Genomic DNA, 22301 nt, shown 5'->3' with positions numbered 1-22301 from the left:
TGTCAATATTGGAAGCTTAATAGATGATAAGCAGACACAAACACATTGGTTCTATATCTAGATCAAAATGAATTTATGTAAATATCTTTGACAATTGTGAGCCTTAATTGTACTGCCTTACCTTTTATTAAGAACAAACACTGAAGCATTCTGATCTGAGATGCCATTTTGAGCAGATTGTAATTTAATTGTGACCGTTAGCAAATCCTTTAATTTGAGACAAAAACGGATCCATGATTACCACCTACCTCTTACGATGTGGACTTGGATTTCAGATAAATCTCAAACTTTCTTCAGATATGGTATTCACACACAAGGTTCTGAGGGCCTGATTCACTAGGTAACCGTACACTTCTGTTTAAGTTTATAGTTTCTTTGGTATTTACTAACCCCAATTTTAATTTTACAAGATTGCATTACCATGCTCTGCAGTCGTAAAATTGCTATCAAATGATGTAATTTGAAATACATTGTGACTGCTCATTCTTCTCTGATTTAGAGCTGTGCGCAATTCTGTGTTGTGCCTCAGACTAACCAGGGAGTGATTGAATATTGAAGCTAAAATCTAAAAACGAAGATGTTATTGAAATTCCAGACCTTAAAGTGAAGTGGACCAAATACTGAAACAGTCATGTGTTTATGATATTTAAACTATACCATATGTGATCTATGACTGATATTTTGATGCATGCAAATTCTGTTAATCTTTATATAGCTAAGTAATAGGCCTATACGAGGCTCAGTCTTCCAGGTCTTTGCTCAAACTAATGAATGCTTCTGCTATAGTCTGATACCGGTCCATTTTCTTGAAAGAGGCGAAGACGGTACATAGAGGAGTTATATGTGAGTGGAATCTGAATTTATTAAGAGAGCTATAAAGACATTGGACTAAGAACTTGATTCATTTTCCAAGACCATGTATGGAAGACAGCCTCGTGGATAAGTTGGGCTACGCATACGAGGGCTACATATGAAATCCATACTATTTATCATATTTCCCCATGACACAGCCTCATTTGAGTTGAGAGCACACAGTCGTTGCAGTGAGTCTTCATTATGTGGTGTGATTGTGAAATATTGAATGTTGCAATTAAACTTGTGTATGTTGCAGTCTGTGTTGTCTAAATTATGGGAGCTGTAGATGTTGGGATAACCGGATAGTAGGTGGTGTCTTTAAAAGGTGCTACTCAGTTTAATCCACCCAATATTATATCCATGATCTAAAATCACCAGATCTGTCACTCAGTTAATCACAAATTGATGTACGTTTAAATCAATATGAACTTCCACCATCTATTATGATCAATACATGGAAAACACATTTAAATATCCAGAATAAAAAAGGGGAAGGAAACGAAGGCAAGTATGGAGGACGGAAAGGTTTGTGAAAATACCTGATACACTTGAAGCAGATGATTCACAATATAAAGTCTCTCTATTACATCCCTGAAAAAAACAGCTTTAGACGGATGACTTGGTATTGACCTGTTTGTTAGTCTACTATTTGGTCGAAACATTGACAACCCATCCTTGATTGAACTATGATTACTTCATATTGGGATAACATGAGAAATCATCAACAGGCTCCTTACTGCCTTAATTTAAAATATACCCCAGGACTTTGTACAGTGTTTTTACACAGTCTTGTATATATTTGTTTTCTTTTTCTGGGAACACTGCGTCATCTGCACTAATGTCACTTTATTTTATGCACCTGTAAAATACGATATAAGAAATACACAAATGCAAGATTAAAAGGGGCTTCTAGTGTAATTTTTACATCATTAGTGTATGAAAAGCCAATATGTTCCGTATTGAATCCATTAACTCTGACTTAATACGCATCATTATACTAACAACAAGTCCCATTGGACCATAGTTTTGGGTATTAGCCTTAAAGTTTGTCACAGCATAGGTATAGTCCAATATCTAATACCCAGGGTTTGACTGAGTTCCACAGTTAGCCTTGGCAATAATGTTGGGAAAAGGAAAACAAGTGACAGAATGGCCACTCTGCAGGCCTGCCAACAAGCCTAACCTAAACTACAGTCAGCTGATGGTTCACACATCTCAAAAGCCTCTCTGAAGGTTGCTCCTCACATTGCTTGAAATTTGACAACTTCTAGATCAACCCTTGAGACCTTGTTACATATAGTTTGGCCTCACCCAGGTGCCCTTTTCTATGTCAAGGTACATTATGATACTCTCTGTCTCACTGTATGACAAAGCAGCTTGACTTATTTAGGGAGGTCAGGCTACAGTTGATCCTAGGAGACATCTTGAGTGATCAGCATGTGGAATGAGGTAACTCTTTAACAAAGGCAGTCTTCTCTTCCCTTTTAGATTGAGGATATGTTAAACGAAGTTAAATTCAGTGAGTATGTAAATACTGGAAAGCAGGTGACTGACATCAATCTTGACGGACTGCTACATCTCTACTGTAACCATCGACCAGCGTTTGGCATTTCTATGGCTGAGCTGCAGCAGGCATTCAAAGTACTGGGTATGGAAGACGAGAATGGGGAATGGGCTATGGACAGAGGACAACTGCTTTATCTACTTCAAACTCAGGGTGAGTGCCTATGGTTTCTGCACTGCTGTGCAATGATATCGGTCTTTGACGATGTAGCAGTTATTGCTGACCTATTGATTAGGCCAGAGCTAAATTGTTATTACCTGTGCGAAATCATATGAAATTCCCGTATTTCTTGGAATGTAACTTTCGCGTTTTTTCCGCAATTCTACAATTGCACTAGTTTTCAAATATTTTCACCCATTGAATACTGGTGTGAGCAGAATGTGTCTAATGTGAACTGCAAAATGACATTTTCTGCTTTTCATGGGAATTTGTATGCAAGGTACGCCTCAATAATCATCCAAAATATCAGCCAAGTACATTTGGTGTAAATTTTTGCAAAAAAACACTTACTTGTATAAAATATTTTATCAGTTTTGTCAACCCCTTCTGGTAATGGAAACGACATCAATGCAGAATAAGACCCTACTATGATGGAAATCAGTTGCAGCCGGTATGACTCGCGGGTTGGGGGTGGGGAGGAGGCACCGCAGGAAGGGGGTCATGCGGGGAGGTTTAATTTAAAAGAAATAAATGTTACGTTAATTTACCATTGCCGGCCTGTCTCGCGTCCTCGGTCTACGTCATCCACAGCCAGCCTCCCTCCCCTAAGCCAATCACAACTCTTCAATGGCCGCGTTGTGATTAGTTGGGACGCCGACCCCACAGGCGTCTATAGGAAGGCCATTTTCTCTATGAAGACTGCATGCAGCCTACATAGAGAAAATGCTTAGTGCGTATGACTGGTTTGGTCGGCCCTGGGGCCGACTAAACAATCAGCGTCCACAACAGTGTGTCAATGCGAACTGGTGTGTCAATGGTTTCAAATATGGTACTCCATATTTTATAATGAGTGTTGAAAGATTATACTAGTGTATGATAAGATGTATCAGATTGTCACTGGATGATGTCATCAGTGATGTAACTGACCATGTCATGAATGATGTCATTTGTGACATCATCAGCAGTGGATTGCGGGCGCGCGAGTTATAGTTAGTAAAGCTTTTCGGAGTTAACTCACTCCTTTCACCCGTGAGAAAGGAGTGAGTTAACTCCGAAACGTGTCAGGTGTTTTTCTTGCCGAAATAAACACACTTGAGCAAAACTGAGGCCGCGGCACTGGTTCTTTCTCGCTACATGAGGAGTTTCTGCCAGGAAATTGTTTATATTTTATGAGCTTGGCTACCCTGCCGTGTGCCTGCCCACGAAAAGTGGCGAAAAGTGGCTTGGCTTTATGTGGAATATAAATATATATATATATATATATATATATATATATATATATATATATATATATATATATATATATATATATATATATATATATATATCAACACCAAACAGTCCCCCACTTGTTGAGAGACAAAGAGCCACGCAGGTACGTTTGAATCCTTTCCGTTTAATTTTTCAGTTAGCAGAAAAAAGCGACTGACATAATGCATTTCGGCATTACTGCCTTCCTCAGATGTCTCGTGTCCTTTTCACTCGCATTCAACTGTCTGCTTTAAAACCAAAGCGTCTCACATAGATTGGAGGAGACACTCTTGCCTGTTTGGAGGGCCGATGTTCCAGACTCGCTGCCCCAAGTTCCTTTGCTGCGGAGAATCATGTGGTAGTTCTAGCCCCAGTGGGCGGTGTCCGCAGCTGCACTTCCAAAACCCGGATTTCAAATGCAGAAACGGAGCGGGATTCCCGTACCTTTCATCCCACCTGCACTGTCCCCAACGTGGCAGCGCGCCCACCGCTACAGTGAGTGTGGGCACTGTCATGAGGTCATGACCCAGTGTAATCCAGCCTGTCGAACGCTGTGGCACCAGGTAGGTTTAGCGGTTTCCCAAGCACATTGAGACACACCCCTTCTTTGTTAGCCACACTCCGCCAAACTTCTTTAGGGATGGGGGCTCCAGTGCTTGTGGCCAGCACTACACACCAACACCAAACAGTCCCCCACTTGTTGAGAGACAAAGAGCCACGCAGGTACGTTTGAATCCTTTCCGTTCAATTTTTCAGTTAGCAGAAAAAAGCGACTGACATAATGCATTTCGGCATTACTGCCTTCCTCAGATGTCTCGTGTCCTTTTCACTCGCATTCAACTGTCTGCTTTGAAACCAAAGCGTCTCACATAGATTGGAGGAGACACTCTTGCCTGTTTGGAGGGCCGATGTTCCAGACTCGCTGCCCCGAGTTCCTTTGCTGCGGAGAATCATGTGGTAGTTCTAGCCCCAGTGGGCGGTGTCCGCAGCTGCACTTCCAAAACCCGGATTTCAAATGCAGAAACGGAGCGGGATTCCCGTACCTTTCATCCCACCTGCACTGTCCCCAACGTGGCAGCGCGCCCACCGCTACAGTGAGTGTGGGCACTGTCATGAGGTCATGACCCAGTGTAATCCAGCCTGTCGAACGCTGTGGCACCAGGTAGGTTTAGCGGTTTCCCAAGCACATTGAGACACACCCCTTCTTTGTTAGCCACACTCCGCCAAACTTCTTTAGGGATGGGGGCTCCAGTGCTTGTGGCCAGCACTACACACCAACACCAAACAGTCCCCCACTTGTTGAGAGACAAAGAGCCACGCAGGTACGTTTGAATCCTTTCCGTTTAATTTTTCAGTTAGCAGAAAAAAGCGACTGACATAATGCATTTCGGCATTACTGCCTTCCTCAGATGTCTTGTGTCCTTTTCACTCGCATTCAACTGTCTGCTTTAAAACCAAAGCGTCTCACATAGATTGGAGGAGACACTCTTGCCTGTTTGGAGGGCCGATGTTCCAGACTCGCTGCCCCGAGTTCCTTTGCTGCGGAGAATCATGTGGTAGTTCTAGCCCCAGTGGGCGGTGTCCGCAGCTGCACTTCCAAAACCCGGATTTCAAATGCAGAAACGGAGCGGGATTCCCGTACCTTTCATCCCACCTGCACTGTCCCCAACGTGGCAGCGCGCCCACCGCTACAGTGAGTGTGGGCACTGTCATGAGGTCATGACCCAGTGTAATCCAGCCTGTCGAACGCTGTGGCACCAGGTAGGTTTAGCGGTTTCCCAAGCACATTGAGACACACCCCTTCTTTGTTAGCCACACTCCGCCAAACTTCTTTAGGGATGGGGGCTCCAGTGCTTGTGGCCAGCACTACACACCAACACCAAACAGTCCCCCACTTGTTGAGAGACAAAGAGCCACGCAGGTACGTTTGAATCCTTTCCGTTTAATTTTTCAGTTAGCAGAAAAAAGCGACTGACATAATGCATTTCGGCATTACTGCCTTCCTCAGATGTCTCGTGTCCTTTTCACTCGCATTCAACTGTCTGCTTTAAAACCAAAGCGTCTCACATAGATTGGAGGAGACACTCTTGCCTGTTTGGAGGGCCGATGTTCCAGACTCGCTGCCCCAAGTTCCTTTGCTGCGGAGAATCATGTGGTAGTTCTAGCCCCAGTGGGCGGTGTCCGCAGCTGCACTTCCAAAACCCGGATTTCAAATGCAGAAACGGAGCGGGATTCCCGTACCTTTCATCCCACCTGCACTGTCCCCAACGTGGCAGCGCGCCCACCGCTACAGTGAGTGTGGGCACTGTCATGAGGTCATGACCCAGTGTAATCCAGCCTGTCGAACGCTGTGGCACCAGGTAGGTTTAGCGGTTTCCCAAGCACATTGAGACACACCCCTTCTTTGTTAGCCACACTCGGCCAAACTTCTTTAGGGATGGGGGCTCCAGTGCTTGTGGCCAGCACTACACACCAACACCAAACAGTCCCCCACTTGTTGAGAGACAAAGAGCCACGCAGGTACGTTTGAATCCTTTCCGTTTAATTTTTCAGTTAGCAGAAAAAAGCGACTGACATAATGCATTTCGGCATTACTGCCTTCCTCAGATGTCTCGTGTCCTTTTCACTCGCATTCAACTGTCTGCTTTAAAACCAAAGCGTCTCACATAGATTGGAGGAGACACTCTTGCCTGTTTGGAGGGCCGATGTTCCAGACTCGCTGCCCCGAGTTCCTTTGCTGCGGAGAATCATGTGGTAGTTCTAGCCCCAGTGGGCGGTGTCCGCAGCTGCACTTCCAAAACCCGGATTTCAAATGCAGAAACGGAGCGGGATTCCCGTACCTTTCATCCCACCTGCACTGTCCCCAACGTGGCAGCGCGCCCACCGCTACAGTGAGTGTGGGCACTGTCATGAGGTCATGACCCAGTGTAATCCAGCCTGTCGAACGCTGTGGCACCAGGTAGGTTTAGCGGTTTCCCAAGCACATTGAGACACACCCCTTCTTTGTTAGCCACACTCCGCCAAACTTCTTTAGGGATGGGAGCTCCAGTGCTTGTGGCCAGCACTACACACCAACACCAAACAGTCCCCCACTTGTTGAGAGACAAAGAGCCACGCAGGTACGTTTGAATCCTTTCCGTTTAATTTTTCAGTTAGCAGAAAAAAGCGACTGACATAATGCATTTCGGCATTACTGCCTTCCTCAGATGTCTCGTGTCCTTTTCACTCGCATTCAACTGTCTGCTTTAAAACCAAAGCGTCTCACATAGATTGGAGGAGACACTCTTGCCTGTTTGGAGGGCCGATGTTCCAGACTCGCTGCCCCGAGTTCCTTTGCTGCGGAGAATCATGTGGTAGTTCTAGCCCCAGTGGGCGGTGTCCGCAGCTGCACTTCCAAAACCCGGATTTCAAATGCAGAAACGGAGCGGGATTCCCGTACCTTTCATCCCACCTGCACTGTCCCCAACGTGGCAGCGCGCCCACCGCTACAGTGAGTGTGGGCACTGTCATGAGGTCATGACCCAGTGTAATCCAGCCTGTCGAACGCTGTGGCACCAGGTAGGTTTAGCGGTTTCCCAAGCACATTGAGACACACCCCTTCTTTGTTAGCCACACTCCGCCAAACTTCTTTAGGGATGGGAGCTCCAGTGCTTGTGGCCAGCACTACACACCAACACCAAACAGTCCCCCACTTGTTGAGAGACAAAGAGCCACGCAGGTACGTTTGAATCCTTTCCGTTTAATTTTTCAGTTAGCAGAAAAAAGCGACTGACATAATGCATTTCGGCATTACTGCCTTCCTCAGATGTCTCGTGTCCTTTTCACTCGCATTCAACTGTCTGCTTTAAAACCAAAGCGTCTCACATAGATTGGAGGAGACACTCTTGCCTGTTTGGAGGGCCGATGTTCCAGACTCGCTGCCCCGAGTTCCTTTGCTGCGGAGAATCATGTGGTAGTTCTAGCCCCAGTGGGCGGTGTCCGCAGCTGCACTTCCAAAACCCGGATTTCAAATGCAGAAACGGAGCGGGATTCCCGTACCTTTCATCCCACCTGCACTGTCCCCAACGTGGCAGCGCGCCCACCGCTACAGTGAGTGTGGGCACTGTCATGAGGTCATGACCCAGTGTAATCCAGCCTGTCGAACGCTGTGGCACCAGGTAGGTTTAGCGGTTTCCCAAGCACATTGAGACACACCCCTTCTTTGTTAGCCACACTCCGCCAAACTTCTTTAGGGATGGGGGCTCCAGCGCTTGTGGCCAGCACTACACACCAACACCAAACAGTCCCCCACTTGTTGAGAGACAAAGAGCCACGCAGGTACGTTTGAATCCTTTCCGTTTAATTTTTCAGTTAGCAGAAAAAAGCGACTGACATAATGCATTTCGGCATTACTGCCTTCCTCAGATGTCTCGTGTCCTTTTCACTCGCATTCAACTGTCTGCTTTAAAACCAAAGCGTCTCACATAGATTGGAGGAGACACTCTTGCCTGTTTGGAGGGCCGATGTTCCAGACTCGCTGCCCCGAGTTCCTTTGCTGCGGAGAATCATGTGGTAGTTCTAGCCCCAGTGGGCGGTGTCCGCAGCTGCACTTCCAAAACCCGGATTTCAAATGCAGAAACGGAGCGGGATTCCCGTACCTTTCATCCCACCTGCACTGTCCCCAACGTGGCAGCGCGCCCACCGCTACAGTGAGTGTGGGCACTGTCATGAGGTCATGACCCAGTGTAATCCAGCCTGTCGAACGCTGTGGCACCAGGTAGGTTTAGCGGTTTCCTAAGCACATTGAGACACACCCCTTCTTTGTTAGCCACACTCCGCCAAACTTCTTTAGGGATGGGGGCTCCAGTGCTTGTGGCCAGCACTACACACCAACACCAAACAGTCCCCCACTTGTTGAGAGACAAAGAGCCACGCAGGTACGTTTGAATCCTTTCCGTTTAATTTTTCAGTTAGCAGAAAAAAGCGACTGACATAATGCATTTCGGCATTACTGCCTTCCTCAGATGTCTCGTGTCCTTTTCACTCGCATTCAACTGTCTGCTTTAAAACCAAAGCGTCTCACATAGATTGGAGGAGACACTCTTGCCTGTTTGGAGGGCCGATGTTCCAGACTCGCTGCCCCGAGTTCCTTTGCTGCGGAGAATCATGTGGTAGTTCTAGCCCCATTGGGCGGTGTCCGCAGCTGCACTTCCAAAACCCGGATTTCAAATGCAGAAACGGAGCGGGATTCCCGTACCTTTCATCCCACCTGCACTGTCCCCAACGTGGCAGCGCGCCCACCGCTACAGTGAGTGTGGGCACTGTCATGAGGTCATGACCCAGTGTAATCCAGCCTGTCGAACGCTGTGGCACCAGGTAGGTTTAGCGGTATCCCAAGCACATTGAGACACACCCCTTCTTTGTTAGCCACACTCGGCCAAACTTCTTTAGGGATGGGGGCTCCAGTGCTTGTGGCCAGCACTACACACCAACACCAAACAGTCCCCCACTTGTTGAGAGACAAAGAGCCACGCAGGTACGTTTGAATCCTTTCCGTTTAATTTTTCAGTTAGCAGAAAAAAGCGACTGACATAATGCATTTCGGCATTACTGCCTTCCTCAGATGTCTCGTGTCCTTTTCACTCGCATTCAACTGTCTGCTTTAAAACCAAAGCGTCTCACATAGATTGGAGGAGACACTCTTGCCTGTTTGGAGGGCCGATGTTCCAGACTCGCTGCCCCGAGTTCCTTTGCTGCGGAGAATCATGTGGTAGTTCTAGCCCCAGTGGGCGGTGTCCGCAGCTGCACTTCCAAAACCCGGATTTCAAATGCAGAAACGGAGCGGGATTCCCGTACCTTTCATCCCACCTGCACTGTCCCCAACGTGGCAGCGCGCCCACCGCTACAGTGAGTGTGGGCACTGTCATGAGGTCATGACCCAGTGTAATCCAGCCTGTCGAACGCTGTGGCACCAGGTAGGTTTAGCGGTTTCCCAAGCACATTGAGACACACCCCTTCTTTGTTAGCCACACTCCGCCAAACTTCTTTAGGGATGGGGGCTCCAGTGCTTGTGGCCAGCACTACACACCAACACCAAACAGTCCCCCACTTGTTGAGAGACAAAGAGCCCCACTTGTTGAGAGACAAAGAGCCACGCAGGTACGTTTGAATCCTTTCCGTTTAATTTTTCAGTTAGCAGAAAAAAGCAACTGACATAATGCATTTCGGCATTACTGCCTTCCTCAGATGTCTTGTGTCCTTTTCACTCGCATTCAACTGTCTGCTTTAAAACCAAAGCGTCTCACATAGATTGGAGGAGACACTCTTGCCTGTTTGGAGGGCCGATGTTCCAGACTCGCTGCCCCGAGTTCCTTTGCTGCGGAGAATCATGTGGTAGTTCTAGCCCCAGTGGGCGGTGTCCGCAGCTGCACTTCCAAAACCCGGATTTCAAATGCAGAAACGGAGCGGGATTCCCGTACCTTTCATCCCACCTGCACTGTCCCCAACGTGGCAGCGCGCCCACCGCTACAGTGAGTGTGGGCACTGTCATGAGGTCATGACCCAGTGTAATCCAGCCTGTCGAACGCTGTGGCACCAGGTAGGTTTAGCGGTTTCTCAAGCACATTGAGACACACCCCTTCTTCGTTAGCCACACTCCGCCAAACTTCTTTAGGGATGGGGGCTCCAGTGCTTGTGGCCAGCACTACACACCAACACCAAACAGTCCCCCACTTGTTGAGAGACAAAGAGCCACGCAGGTACGTTTGAATCCTTTCCGTTTAATTTTTCAGTTAGCAGAAAAAAGCGACTGACATAATGCATTTCGGCATTACTGCCTTCCTCAGATGTCTCGTGTCCTTTTCACTCGCATTCAACTGTCTGCTTTAAAACCAAAGCGTCTCACATAGATTGGAGGAGACACTCTTGCCTGTTTGGAGGGCCGATGTTCCAGACTCGCTGCCCCGAGTTCCTTTGCTGCGGAGAATCATGTGGTAGTTCTAGCCCCAGTGGGCGGTGTCCGCAGCTGCACTTCCAAAACCCGGATTTCAAATGCAGAAACGGAGCGGGATTCCCGTACCTTTCATCCCACCTGCACTGTCCCCAACGTGGCAGCGCGCCCACCGCTACAGTGAGTGTGGGCACTGTCATGAGGTCATGACCCAGTGTAATCCAGCCTGTCGAACGCTGTGGCACCAGGTAGGTTTAGCGGTTTCCCAAGCACATTGAGACACACCCCTTCTTTGTTAGCCACACTCCGCCAAACTTCTTTAGGGATGGGGGCTCCAGTGCTTGTGGCCAGCACTACACACCAACACCAAACAGTCCCCCACTTGTTGAGAGACAAAGAGCCACGCAGGTACGTTTGAATCCTTTCCGTTTAATTTTTCAGTTAGCAGAAAAAAGCGGCTGACATAATGCATTTCGGCATTACTGCCTTCCTCAGATGTCTCGTGTCCTTTTCACTCGCATTCAACTGTCTGCTTTAAAACCAAAGCGTCTCACATAGATTGGAGGAGACACTCTTGCCTGTTTGGAGGGCCGATGTTCCAGACTCGCTGCCCCGAGTTCCTTTGCTGCGGAGAATCATGTGGTAGTTCTAGCCCCAGTGGGCGGTGTCCGCAGCTGCACTTCCAAAACCCGGATTTCAAATGCAGAAACGGAGCGGGATTCCCGTACCTTTCATCCCACCTGCACTGTCCCCAACGTGGCAGCGCGCCCACCGCTACAGTGAGTGTGGGCACTGTCATGAGGTCATGACCCAGTGTAATCCAGCCTGTCGAACGCTGTGGCACCAGGTAGGTTTAGCGGTTTCCCAAGCACATTGAGACACACCCCTTCTTTGTTAGCCACACTCCGCCAAACTTCTTTAGGGATGGGGGCTCCAGTGCTTGTGGCCAGCACTACACACCAACACCAAACAGTCCCCCACTTGTTGAGAGACAAAGAGCCACGCAGGTACGTTTGAATCCTTTCCGTTTAATTTTTCAGTTAGCAGAAAAAAGCGACTGACATAATGCATTTCGGCATTACTGCCTTCCTCAGATGTCTCGTGTCCTTTTCACTCGCATTCAACTGTCTGCTTTAAAACCAAAGCGTCTCACATAGATTGGAGGAGACACTCTTGCCTGTTTGGAGGGCCGATGTTCCAGACTCGCTGCCCCGAGTTCCTTTGCTGCAGAGAATCATGTGGTAGTTCTAGCCCCAGTGGGCGGTGTCCGCAGCTGCACTTCCAAAACCCGGATTTCAAATGCAGAAACCCACCTGCACTGTCCCCAACGTGGCAGCGCGCCCACCGCTACAGTGAGTGTGGGCACTGTCATGAGGTCATGACCCAGTGTAATCCAGCCTGTCGAACGCTGTGGCACCAGGTAGGTTTAGCGGTTTCCCAAGCACATTGAGACACCCCCCTTCTTTGTTAGCCACACTCCGCCAAACTTCTTTAGGGGTGGGGGCTCCAGTGCTTGTGGCCAGCACTACACACCAACACCAAACAGTCCCCCACTTGTTGAGAGACAAAGAGCCACGCAGGTACGTTTGAATCCTTTCCGTTTAATTTTTCAGTTAGCAGAAAAAAGCGACTGACATAATGCATTTCGGCATTACTGCCTTCCTCAGATGTCTCGTGTCCTTTTCACTCGCATTCAACTGTCTGCTTTAAAACCAAAGCGTCTCACATAGATTGGAGGAGACACTCTTGCCTGTTTGGAGGGCCGATGTTCCAGACTCGCTGCCCCGAGTTCCTTTGCTGCGGAGAATCATGTGGTAGTTCTAGCCCCAGTGGGCGGTGTCCGCAGCTGCACTTCCAAAACCCGGATTTCAAATGCAGAAACGGAGCGGGATTCCCGTACCTTTCATCCCACCTGCACTGTCCCCAACGTGGCAGCGCGCCCACCGCTACAGTGAGTGTGGGCACTGTCATGAGGTCATGACCCAGTGTAATCCAGCCTGTCGAACGCTGTGGCACCAGGTAGGTTTAGCGGTTTCCCAAGCACATTGAGACACACCCCTTCTTTGTTAGCCACACTCTGCCAAACTTCTTTAGGGATGGGGGCTCCAGTGCTTGTGGCCAGCACTACACACCAACACCAAACAGTCCCCCACTTGTTGAGAGACAAAGAGCCACGCAGGTACGTTTGAATCCTTTCCGTTTAATTTTTCAGTTAGCAGAAAAAAGCGACTGACATAATGCATTTCGGCATTACTGCCTTCCTCAGATGTCTCGTGTCCTTTTCACTCGCATTCAACTGTCTGCTTTAAAACCAAAGCGTCTCACATAGATTGGAGGAGACACTCTTGCCTGTTTGGAGGGCCGATGTTCCAGACTCGCTGCCCCGAGTTCCTTTGCTGCGGAGAATCATGTGGTAGTTCTAGCCCCAGTGGGCGGTGTCCGCAGCTGCACTTCCAAAACCCGGATTTCAAATGCAGAAACGGAGCGGGATTCCCGTACCTTTCATCCCACCTGCACTGTCCCCAACGTGGCAGCGCGCCCACCGCTACAGTGAGTGTGGGCACTGTCATGAGGTCATGACCCAGTGTAATCCAGCCTGTCGAACGCTGTGGCACCAGGTAGGTTTAGCGGTTTCCCAAGCACATTGAGACACACCCCTTCTTTGTTAGCCACACTCCGCCAAACTTCTTTAGGGATGGGGGCTCCAGTGCTTGTGGCCAGCACTACACACCAACACCAAACAGTCCCCCACTTGTTGAGAGACAAAGAGCCACGCAGGTACGTTTGAATCCTTTCCGTTTAATTTTTCAGTTAGCAGAAAAAAGCGACTGACATAATGCATTTCGGCATTACTGCCTTCCTCAGATGTCTCGTGTCCTTTTCACTCGCATTCAACTGTCTGCTTTAAAACCAAAGCGTCTCACATAGATTGGAGGAGACACTCTTGCCTGTTTGGAGGGCCGATGTTCCAGACTCGCTGCCCCGAGTTCCTTTGCTGCGGAGAATCATGTGGTAGTTCTAGCCCCAGTGGGCGGTGTCCGCAGCTGCACTTCCAAAACCCGGATTTCAAATGCAGAAACGGAGCGGGATTCCCGTACTTTTCATCCCACCTGCACTGTCCCCAACGTGGCAGCGCGCCCACCGCTACAGTGAGTGTGGGCACTGTCATGAGGTCATGACCCAGTGTAATCCAGCCTGTCGAACGCTGTGGCACCAGGTAGGTTTAGCGGTTTCCCAAGCACATTGAGACACACCCCTTCTTTGTTAGCCACACTCTGCCAAACTTCTTTAGGGGTGGGGGCTCCAGTGCTTGTGGCCAGCACTACACACCAACACCAAACAGTCCCCCACTTGTTGAGAGACAAAGAGCCACGCAGGTACGTTTGAATCCTTTCCATTTAATTTTTCAGTTAGCAGAAAAAAGCGACTGACATAATGCATTTCGGCATTACTGCCTTCCTCAGATGTCTCGTGTCCTTTTCACTCGCATTCAACTGTCTGCTTTAAAACCAAAGCGTCTCACATAGATTGGAGGAGACACTCTTGCCTGTTTGGAGGGCCGATGTTCCAGACTCGCTGCCCGAGTTCCTTTGCTGCGGAGAATCATGTGGTAGTTCTAGCCCCAGTGGGCGGTGTCCGCAGCTGCACTTCCAAAACCCGGATTTCAAATGCAGAAACGGAGCGGGATTCCCGTACCTTTCATCCCACCTGCACTGTCCCCAACGTGGCAGCGCGCCCACCGCTACAGTGAGTGTGGGCACTGTCATGAGGTCATGACCCAGTGTAATCCAGCCTGTCGAACGCTGTGGCACCAGGTAGGTTTAGCGGTTTCCCAAGCACATTGAGACACACCCCTTCTTTGTTAGCCACACTCCGCCAAACTTCTTTAGGGATGGGGGCTCCAGTGCTTGTGGCCAGCACTACACACCAACACCAAACAGTCCCCCACTTGTTGAGAGACAAAGAGCCACGCAGGTACGTTTGAATCCTTTCCGTTTAATTTTTCAGTTAGCAGAAAAAAGCGACGGACATAATGCATTTCGGCATTACTGCCTTCCTCAGATGTCTCGTGTCCTTTTCACTCGCATTCAACTGTCTGCTTTAAAACCAAAGCGTCTCACATAGATTGGAGGAGACACTCTTGCCTGTTTGGAGGGCCGATGTTCCAGACTCGCTGCCCCGAGTTCCTTTGCTGCGGAGAATCATGTGGTAGTTCTAGCCCCAGTGGGCGGTGTCCGCAGCTGCACTTCCAAAACCCGGATTTCAAATGCAGAAACGGAGCGGGATTCCCGTACCTTTCATCCCACCTGCACTGTCCCCAACGTGGCAGCGCGCCCACCGCTACAGTGAGTGTGGGCACTGTCATGAGGTCATGACCCGGTGTAATCCAGCCTGTCGAACGCTGTGGCACCAGGTAGGTTTAGCGGTTTCCCAAGCACATTGAGACACACCCCTTCTTTGTTAGCCACACTCCGCCAAACTTCTTTAGGGATGGGGGCTCCAGTGCTTGTGGCCAGCACTACACACCAACACCAAACAGTCCCCCACTTGTTGAGAGACAAAGAGCCACACAGGTACGTTTGAATCCTTTCCGTTTAATTTTTCAGTTAGCAGAAAAAAGCGACTGACATAATGCATTTCGGCATTACTGCCTTCCTCAGATGTCTCGTGTCCTTTTCACTCGCATTCAACTGTCTGCTTTAAAACCAAAGCGTCTCACATAGATTGGAGGAGACACTCTTGCCTGTTTGGAGGGCCGATGTTCCAGACTCGCTGCCCCGAGTTCCTTTGCTGCGGAGAATCATGTGGTAGTTCTAGCCCCAGTGGGCGGTGTCCGCAGCTGCACTTCCAAAACCCGGATTTCAAATGCAGAAACGGAGCGGGATTCCCGTACCTTTCATCCCACCTGCACTGTCCCCAACGTGGCAGCGCGCCCACCGCTACAGTGAGTGTGGGCACTGTCATGAGGTCATGACCCAGTGTAATCCAGCCTGTCGAACGCTGTGGCACCAGGTAGGTTTAGCGGTTTCCCAAGCACATTGAGACACACCCCTTCTTTGTTAGCCACACTCTGCCAAACTTCTTTAGGGATGGGGGCTCCAGTGCTTGTGGCCAGCACTACACACCAACACCAAACAGTCCCCCACTTGTTGAGAGACAAAGAGCCACGCAGGTACGTTTGAATCCTTTCCGTTTAATTTTTCAGTTAGCAGAAAAAAGCGACTGACATAATGCATTTCGGCATTACTGCCTTCCTCAGATGTCTCGTGTCCTTTTCACTCGCATTCAACTGTCTGCTTTAAAACCAAAGCGTCTCACATAGATTGGAGGAGACACTCTTGCCTGTTTGGAGGGCCGATGTTCCAGACTCGCTGCCCCGAGTTCCTTTGCTGCGGAGAATCATGTGGTAGTTCTAGCCCCAGTGGGCGGTGTCCGCAGCTGCACTTCCAAAACCCGGATTTCAAATGCAGAAACGGAGCGGGATTCCCGTACCTTTCATCCCACCTGCACTGTCCCCAACGTGGCAGCGCGCCCACCGCTACAGTGAGTGTGGGCACTGTCATGAGGTCATGACCCAGTGTAATCCAGCCTGTCGAACGCTGTGGCACCAGGTAGGTTTAGCAGTTTCCCAAGCACATTGAGACACACCCCTTCTTTGTTAGCCACACTCCGCCAAACTTCTTTAGGGATGGGGGCTCCAGTGCTTGTGGCCAGCACTACACACCAACACCAAACAGTCCCCCACTTGTTGAGAGACAAAGAGCCACGCAGGTACGTTTGAATCCTTTCCGTTTAATTTTTCAGTTAGCAGAAAAAAGCGACTGACATAATGCATTTCGGCATTACTGCCTTCCTCAGATGTCTCGTGTCCTTTTCACTCGCATTCAACTGTCTGCTTTAAAACCAAAGCGTCTCACATAGACTGGAGGAGACACTCTTGCCTGTTTGGAGGGCCGATGTTCCAGACTCGCTGCCCCGAGTTCCTTTGCTGCGGAGAATCATGTGGTAGTTCTAGCCCCAGTGGGCGGTGTCCGCAGCTGCACTTCCAAAACCCGGATTTCAAATGCAGAAACGGAGCGGGATTCCCGTACCTTTCATCCCACCTGCACTGTCCCCAACGTGGCAGCGCGCCCACCGCTACAGTGAGTGTGGGCACTGTCATGAGGTCATGACCCAGTGTAATCCAGCCTGTCGAACGCTGTGGCACCAGGTAGGTTTAGCGGTTTCCCAAGCACATTGAGACACACCCCTTCTTTGTTAGCCACACTCCGCCAAACTTCTTTAGGGATGGGGGCTCCAGTGCTTGTGGCCAGCACTACACACCAACACCAAACAGTCCCCCACTTGTTGAGAGACAAAGAGCCACGCAGGTACGTTTGAATCCTTTCCGTTTAATTTTTCAGTTAGCAGAAAAAAGCGACTGACATAATGCATTTCGGCATTACTGCCTTCCTCAGATGTCTCGTGTCCTTTTCACTCGCATTCAACTGTCTGCTTTAAAACCAAAGCGTCTCACATAGATTGGAGGAGACACTCTTGCCTGTTTGGAGGGCCGATGTTCCAGACTCGCTGCCCCGAGTTCCTTTGCTGCGGAGAATCATGTGGTAGTTCTAGCCCCAGTGGGCGGTGTCCGCAGCTGCACTTCCAAAACCCGGATTTCAAATGCAGAAACGGAGCGGGATTCCCGTACCTTTCATCCCACCTGCACTGTCCCCAATGTGGCAGCGCGCCCACCGCTACAGTGAGTGTGGGCACTGTCATGAGGTCATGACCCAGTGTAATCCAGCCTGTCGAACGCTGTGGCACCAGGTAGGTTTAGCGGTTTCCCAAGCACATTGAGACACACCCCTTCTTTGTTAGCCACACTCTGCCAAACTTCTTTAGGGATGGGGGCTCCAGTGCTTGTGGCCAGCACTACACACCAACACCAAACAGTCCCCCACTTGTTGAGAGACAAAGAGCCACGCAGGTACGTTTGAATCCTTTCCGTTTAATTTTTCAGTTAGCAGAAAAAAGCGACTGACATAATGCATTTCGGCATTACTGCCTTCCTCAGATGTCTCGTGTCCTTTTCACTCGCATTCAACTGTCTGCTTTAAAACCAAAGCGTCTCACATAGATTGGAGGAGACACTCTTGCCTGTTTGGAGGGCCGATGTTCCAGACTCGCTGCCCCGAGTTCCTTTGCTGCGGAGAATCATGTGGTAGTTCTAGCCCCAGTGGGCGGTGTCCGCAGCTGCACTTCCAAAACCCGGATTTCAAATGCAGAAACGGAGCGGGATTCCCGTACCTTTCATCCCACCTGCACTGTCCCCAACGTGGCAGCGCGCCCACCTCTACAGTGAGTGTGGGCACTGTCATGAGGTCATGACCCAGTGTAATCCAGCCTGTCGAACGCTGTGGCACCAGGTAGGTTTAGCGGTTTCCCAAGCACATTGAGACACACCCCTTCTTTGTTAGCCACACTCCGCCAAACTTCTTTAGGGATGGGGGCTCCAGTGCTTGTGGCCAGCACTACACACCAACACCAAACAGTCCCCCACTTGTTGAGAGACAAAGAGCCACGCAGGTACGTTTGAATCCTTTCCGTTTAATTTTTCAGTTAGCAGAAAAAAGCGACTGACATAATGCATTTCGGCATTACTGCCTTCCTCAGATGTCTCGTGTCCTTTTCACTCGCATTCAACTGTCTGCTTTAAAACCAAAGCGTCTCACATAGATTGGAGGAGACACTCTTGCCTGTTTGGAGGGCCGATGTTCCAGACTCGCTGCCCCGAGTTCCTTTGCTGCGGAGAATCATGTGGTAGTTCTAGCCCCAGTGGGCGGTGTCCGCAGCTGCACTTCCAAAACCCGGATTTCAAATGCAGAAACGGAGCGGGATTCCCGTACCTTTCATCCCACCTGCACTGTCCCCAACGTGGCAGCGCGCCCACCGCTACAGTGAGTGTGGGCACTGTCATGAGGTCATGACCCAGTGTAATCCAGCCTGTCGAACGCTGTGGCACCAGGTAGGTTTAGCGGTTTCCCAAGCACATTGAGACACACCCCTTCTTTGTTAGCCACACTCCACCAAACTTCTTTAGGGATGGGGGCTCCAGTGCTTGTGGCCAGCACTACACACCAACACCAAACAGTCCCCCACTTGTTGAGAGACAAAGAGCCACGCAGGTACGTTTGAATCCTTTCCGTTTAATTTTTCAGTTAGCAGAAAAAAGCGACTGACATAATGCATTTCGGCATTACTGCCTTCCTCAGATGTCTCGTGTCCTTTTCACTCGCATTCAACTGTCTGCTTTAAAACCAAAGCGTCTCACATAGATTGGAGGAGACACTCTTGCCTGTTTGGAGGGCCGATGTTCCAGACTCGCTGCCCCGAGTTCCTTTGCTGCGGAGAATCATGTGGTAGTTCTAGCCCCAGTGGGCGGTGTCCGCAGCTGCACTTCCAAAACCCGGATTTCAAATGCAGAAACGGAGCGGGATTCCCGTACCTTTCATCCCACCTGCACTGTCCCCAACGTGGCAGCGCGCCCACCGCTACAGTGAGTGTGGGCACTGTCATGAGGTCATGACCCAGTGTAATCCAGCCTGTCGAACGCTGTGGCACCAGGTAGGTTTAGCGGTTTCCCAAGCACATTGAGACACACCCCTTCTTTGTTAGCCACACTCCACCAAACTTCTTTAGGGATGGGGGCTCCAGTGCTTGTGGCCAGCACTACACACCAACACCAAACAGTCCCCCACTTGTTGAGAGACAAAGAGCCACGCAGGTACGTTTGAATCCTTTCCGTTTAATTTTTCAGTTAGCAGAAAAAAGCGACTGACATAATGCATTTCGGCATTACTGCCTTCCTCAGATGTCTCGTGTCCTTTTCACTCGCATTCAACTGTCTGCTTTAAAACCAAAGCGTCTCACATAGATTGGAGGAGACACTCTTGCCTGTTTGGAGGGCCGATGTTCCAGACTCGCTGCCCCGAGTTCCTTTGCTGCGGAGAATCATGTGGTAGTTCTAGCCCCAGTGGGCGGTGTCCGCAGCTGCACTTCCAAAACCCGGATTTCAAATGCAGAAACGGAGCGGGATTCCCGTACCTTTCATCCCACCTGCACTGTCCCCAACGTGGCAGCGCGCCCACCGCTACAGTGAGTGTGGGCACTGTCATGAGGTCATGACCCAGTGTAATCCAGCCTGTCGAACGCTGTGGCACCAGGTAGGTTTAGCGGTTTCCCAAGCACATTGAGACACACCCCTTCTTTGTTAGCCACACTCCGCCAAACTTCTTTAGGGATGGGGGCTCCAGTGCTTGTGGCCAGCACTACACACCAACACCAAACAGTCCCCCACTTGTTGAGAGACAAAGAGCCACGCAGGTACGTTTGAATCCTTTCCGTTTAATTTTTCAGTTAGCAGAAAAAAGCGACTGACATAATGCATTTCGGCATTACTGCCTTCCTCAGATGTCTCGTGTCCTTTTCACTCGCATTCAACTGTCTGCTTTAAAACCAAAGCGTCTCACATAGATTGGAGGAGACACTCTTGCCTGTTTGGAGGGCCGATGTTCCAGACTAGCTGCCCCGAGTTCCTTTGCTGCGGAGAATCATGTGGTAGTTCTAGCCCCAGTGGGCGGTGTCCGCAGCTGCACTTCCAAAACCCGGATTTCAAATGCAGAAACGGAGCGGGATTCCCGTACCTTTCATCCCACCTGCACTGTCCCCAACGTGGCAGCGCGCCCAACGCTACAGTGAGTGTGGGCACTGTCATGAGGTCATGACCCAGTGTAATCCAGCCTGTCGAACGCTGTGGCACCAGGTAGGTTTAGCGGTTTCCCAAGCACATTGAGACACACCCCTTCTTTGTTAGCCACACTCCGCCAAACTTCTATATATATATAATTTATCTATGAAACCCAGTGTCGGTCGCACTGGGTAGTAATAACTTTGGTAGTACCGTTTGATGAATCTCCACAAAAACTTTTGAAAAAGCTTTTCTTTTTTGTCTAGTTTGTACATAGAAAGTTTAGGGTGATTTAAACAATTGGGTCTGCGAAAAAAGGGGGGTCCCAAAATACAAAATCCACATGCATATTCCATAAACGTTTTTAAGAAGCACTACCGCAAAAACGGCTAAATGGAAGTAGTTTTAGAGATATTGAGGTCCAAAATATTTGTATCCGGATGGGTGGGTTTGTGGAACTCTTGCGAAAGTCATTCAAACCCAGTTTTAACAAATAGAGCCTTCTTTTTTGCCCTTGGGCCAATTCGCTCCTGCAGGAGCAAGTGCTTTGATTGACTCCCAGCAACATGAGGAAAATGTTGCTGGCAGCCATTACAGGACTCGGGGACTTATTCCCCTGTTGTGTAGTGCTTTAAAAAAATGATATAAGGGGGCATGGTAGCGATACACTGCCCCCCAAGCCCTCTGGGGAGGGGGTGACCAGAAGACCCTCCCCATGGCAAAAAAATTAAAAAAGAGCTGGTTTTTGTGCGATCCTGTGGATCTCTGGCTGGATCGCAACAAACCCAAAAAATGTAGGGCAGGAGGAGTGAGTAGGCCCCCCTTCTCATGCCCATTTTGGCCCCTGGGGACCCCATCCCCTGGGGTCAGGTTTCCTAAATAAAGGGGGGGGGGCCGGGTCACCTCCCTGAGTCAATGTCCACAGGGTCTTATTGGGGAAAAAAGGGGAGGGGGGCCCACAGCCCCCATTCAGAACCTTTGTAGGGCCTGGCGACCCCATCCCCCCAGGGCCAAAATTACCTTTAAAGGGAGGGTGGCCATAAAGCCCCTTTCCCTGAGCCTCGGGCCAACTCAATTACTCTGTCCCTGGGAGCCCACCATGCCTTCCCTGTCTTCATCAGTGTGAGCAGAGAAGGCAAGCCTGCTCCCCTTAGTTATGGTAATCAGCCCTGTGAGATGGCTCGGGAAGGGGGCCACACGCCCTCCTCCCTAATAATATAAAGATGATCCTGGGGAATTGGGTCCTCTCAGCCCATTCGGACTTGGGAAGGGGAGCCACACGACCTCATTCCCTTAATGTAAAAGTATTTAGTCTCAGGAGAAAGTGTCCCCGGAGCCTCTTAAGGCTTGGGGGAGGAGCCCATGTGCCCCCTTCCCCTATAAGTAAAGTGTTTCCCCTGGGGATGAGAATGACCTATAGCACTTCCAGGACTGCGTTGTTTACAGTGAGTAGTATGTCTTTGGATAGGAATTTGCATAGAGTGAAGACTGTTCTTAGTAGATACTGTTTAATGATATATGGTATATTCCTCATGAGGGTTTGACTGTCTGCAAATAGTGTGGTAGAAGGTAAACTCTCTGCATAGGGTACACACTGTTTATAGTACCCACCTTTCTACTCATTTCCGCTTCATTTCTCATGAGTGGTTCACTAACTGTAAAGGGTTTGTGTACAAAAGTAGTTTGGATGGTGTCATCAGTGATGTCATCAATGATGTCATTCAAAATGTCATCAGCGATGTCAGAAATGAGGTCATTGAACATGCCATGAGTGATGTAATATGTTAGGTCATAAGCAGTGCATTGCGGGACAC

General features: G+C 49.5%; 1 protein-coding gene across 1 annotated transcript in view; it reads left to right on the top strand.

Moving 5' to 3' along the window:
• The window catches only part of CFAP251 (cilia and flagella associated protein 251), a 663510-nt gene that overhangs the window by 614380 nt on the left and 26829 nt on the right, over positions 1–22301 (top strand). Inside the window, exon 20 of the mRNA XM_086942981.1 lies at positions 2344–2572. Within this exon, the coding sequence (XP_086799107.1) occupies positions 2344–2572 (229 nt within the window). The remainder of the gene's footprint in view (positions 1–2343; positions 2573–22301) is intronic.

The sequence above is a fragment of the Lissotriton vulgaris genome, chromosome 11, assembly GCF_964263255.1.
Source record: "Lissotriton vulgaris chromosome 11, aLisVul1.2, whole genome shotgun sequence".
Lineage (NCBI taxonomy): Eukaryota > Metazoa > Chordata > Amphibia > Caudata > Salamandridae > Lissotriton > Lissotriton vulgaris.
The sequence above is the reverse complement of the archived record's forward strand: the minus strand, read 5'-3'. Positions and strand labels throughout refer to the sequence as shown.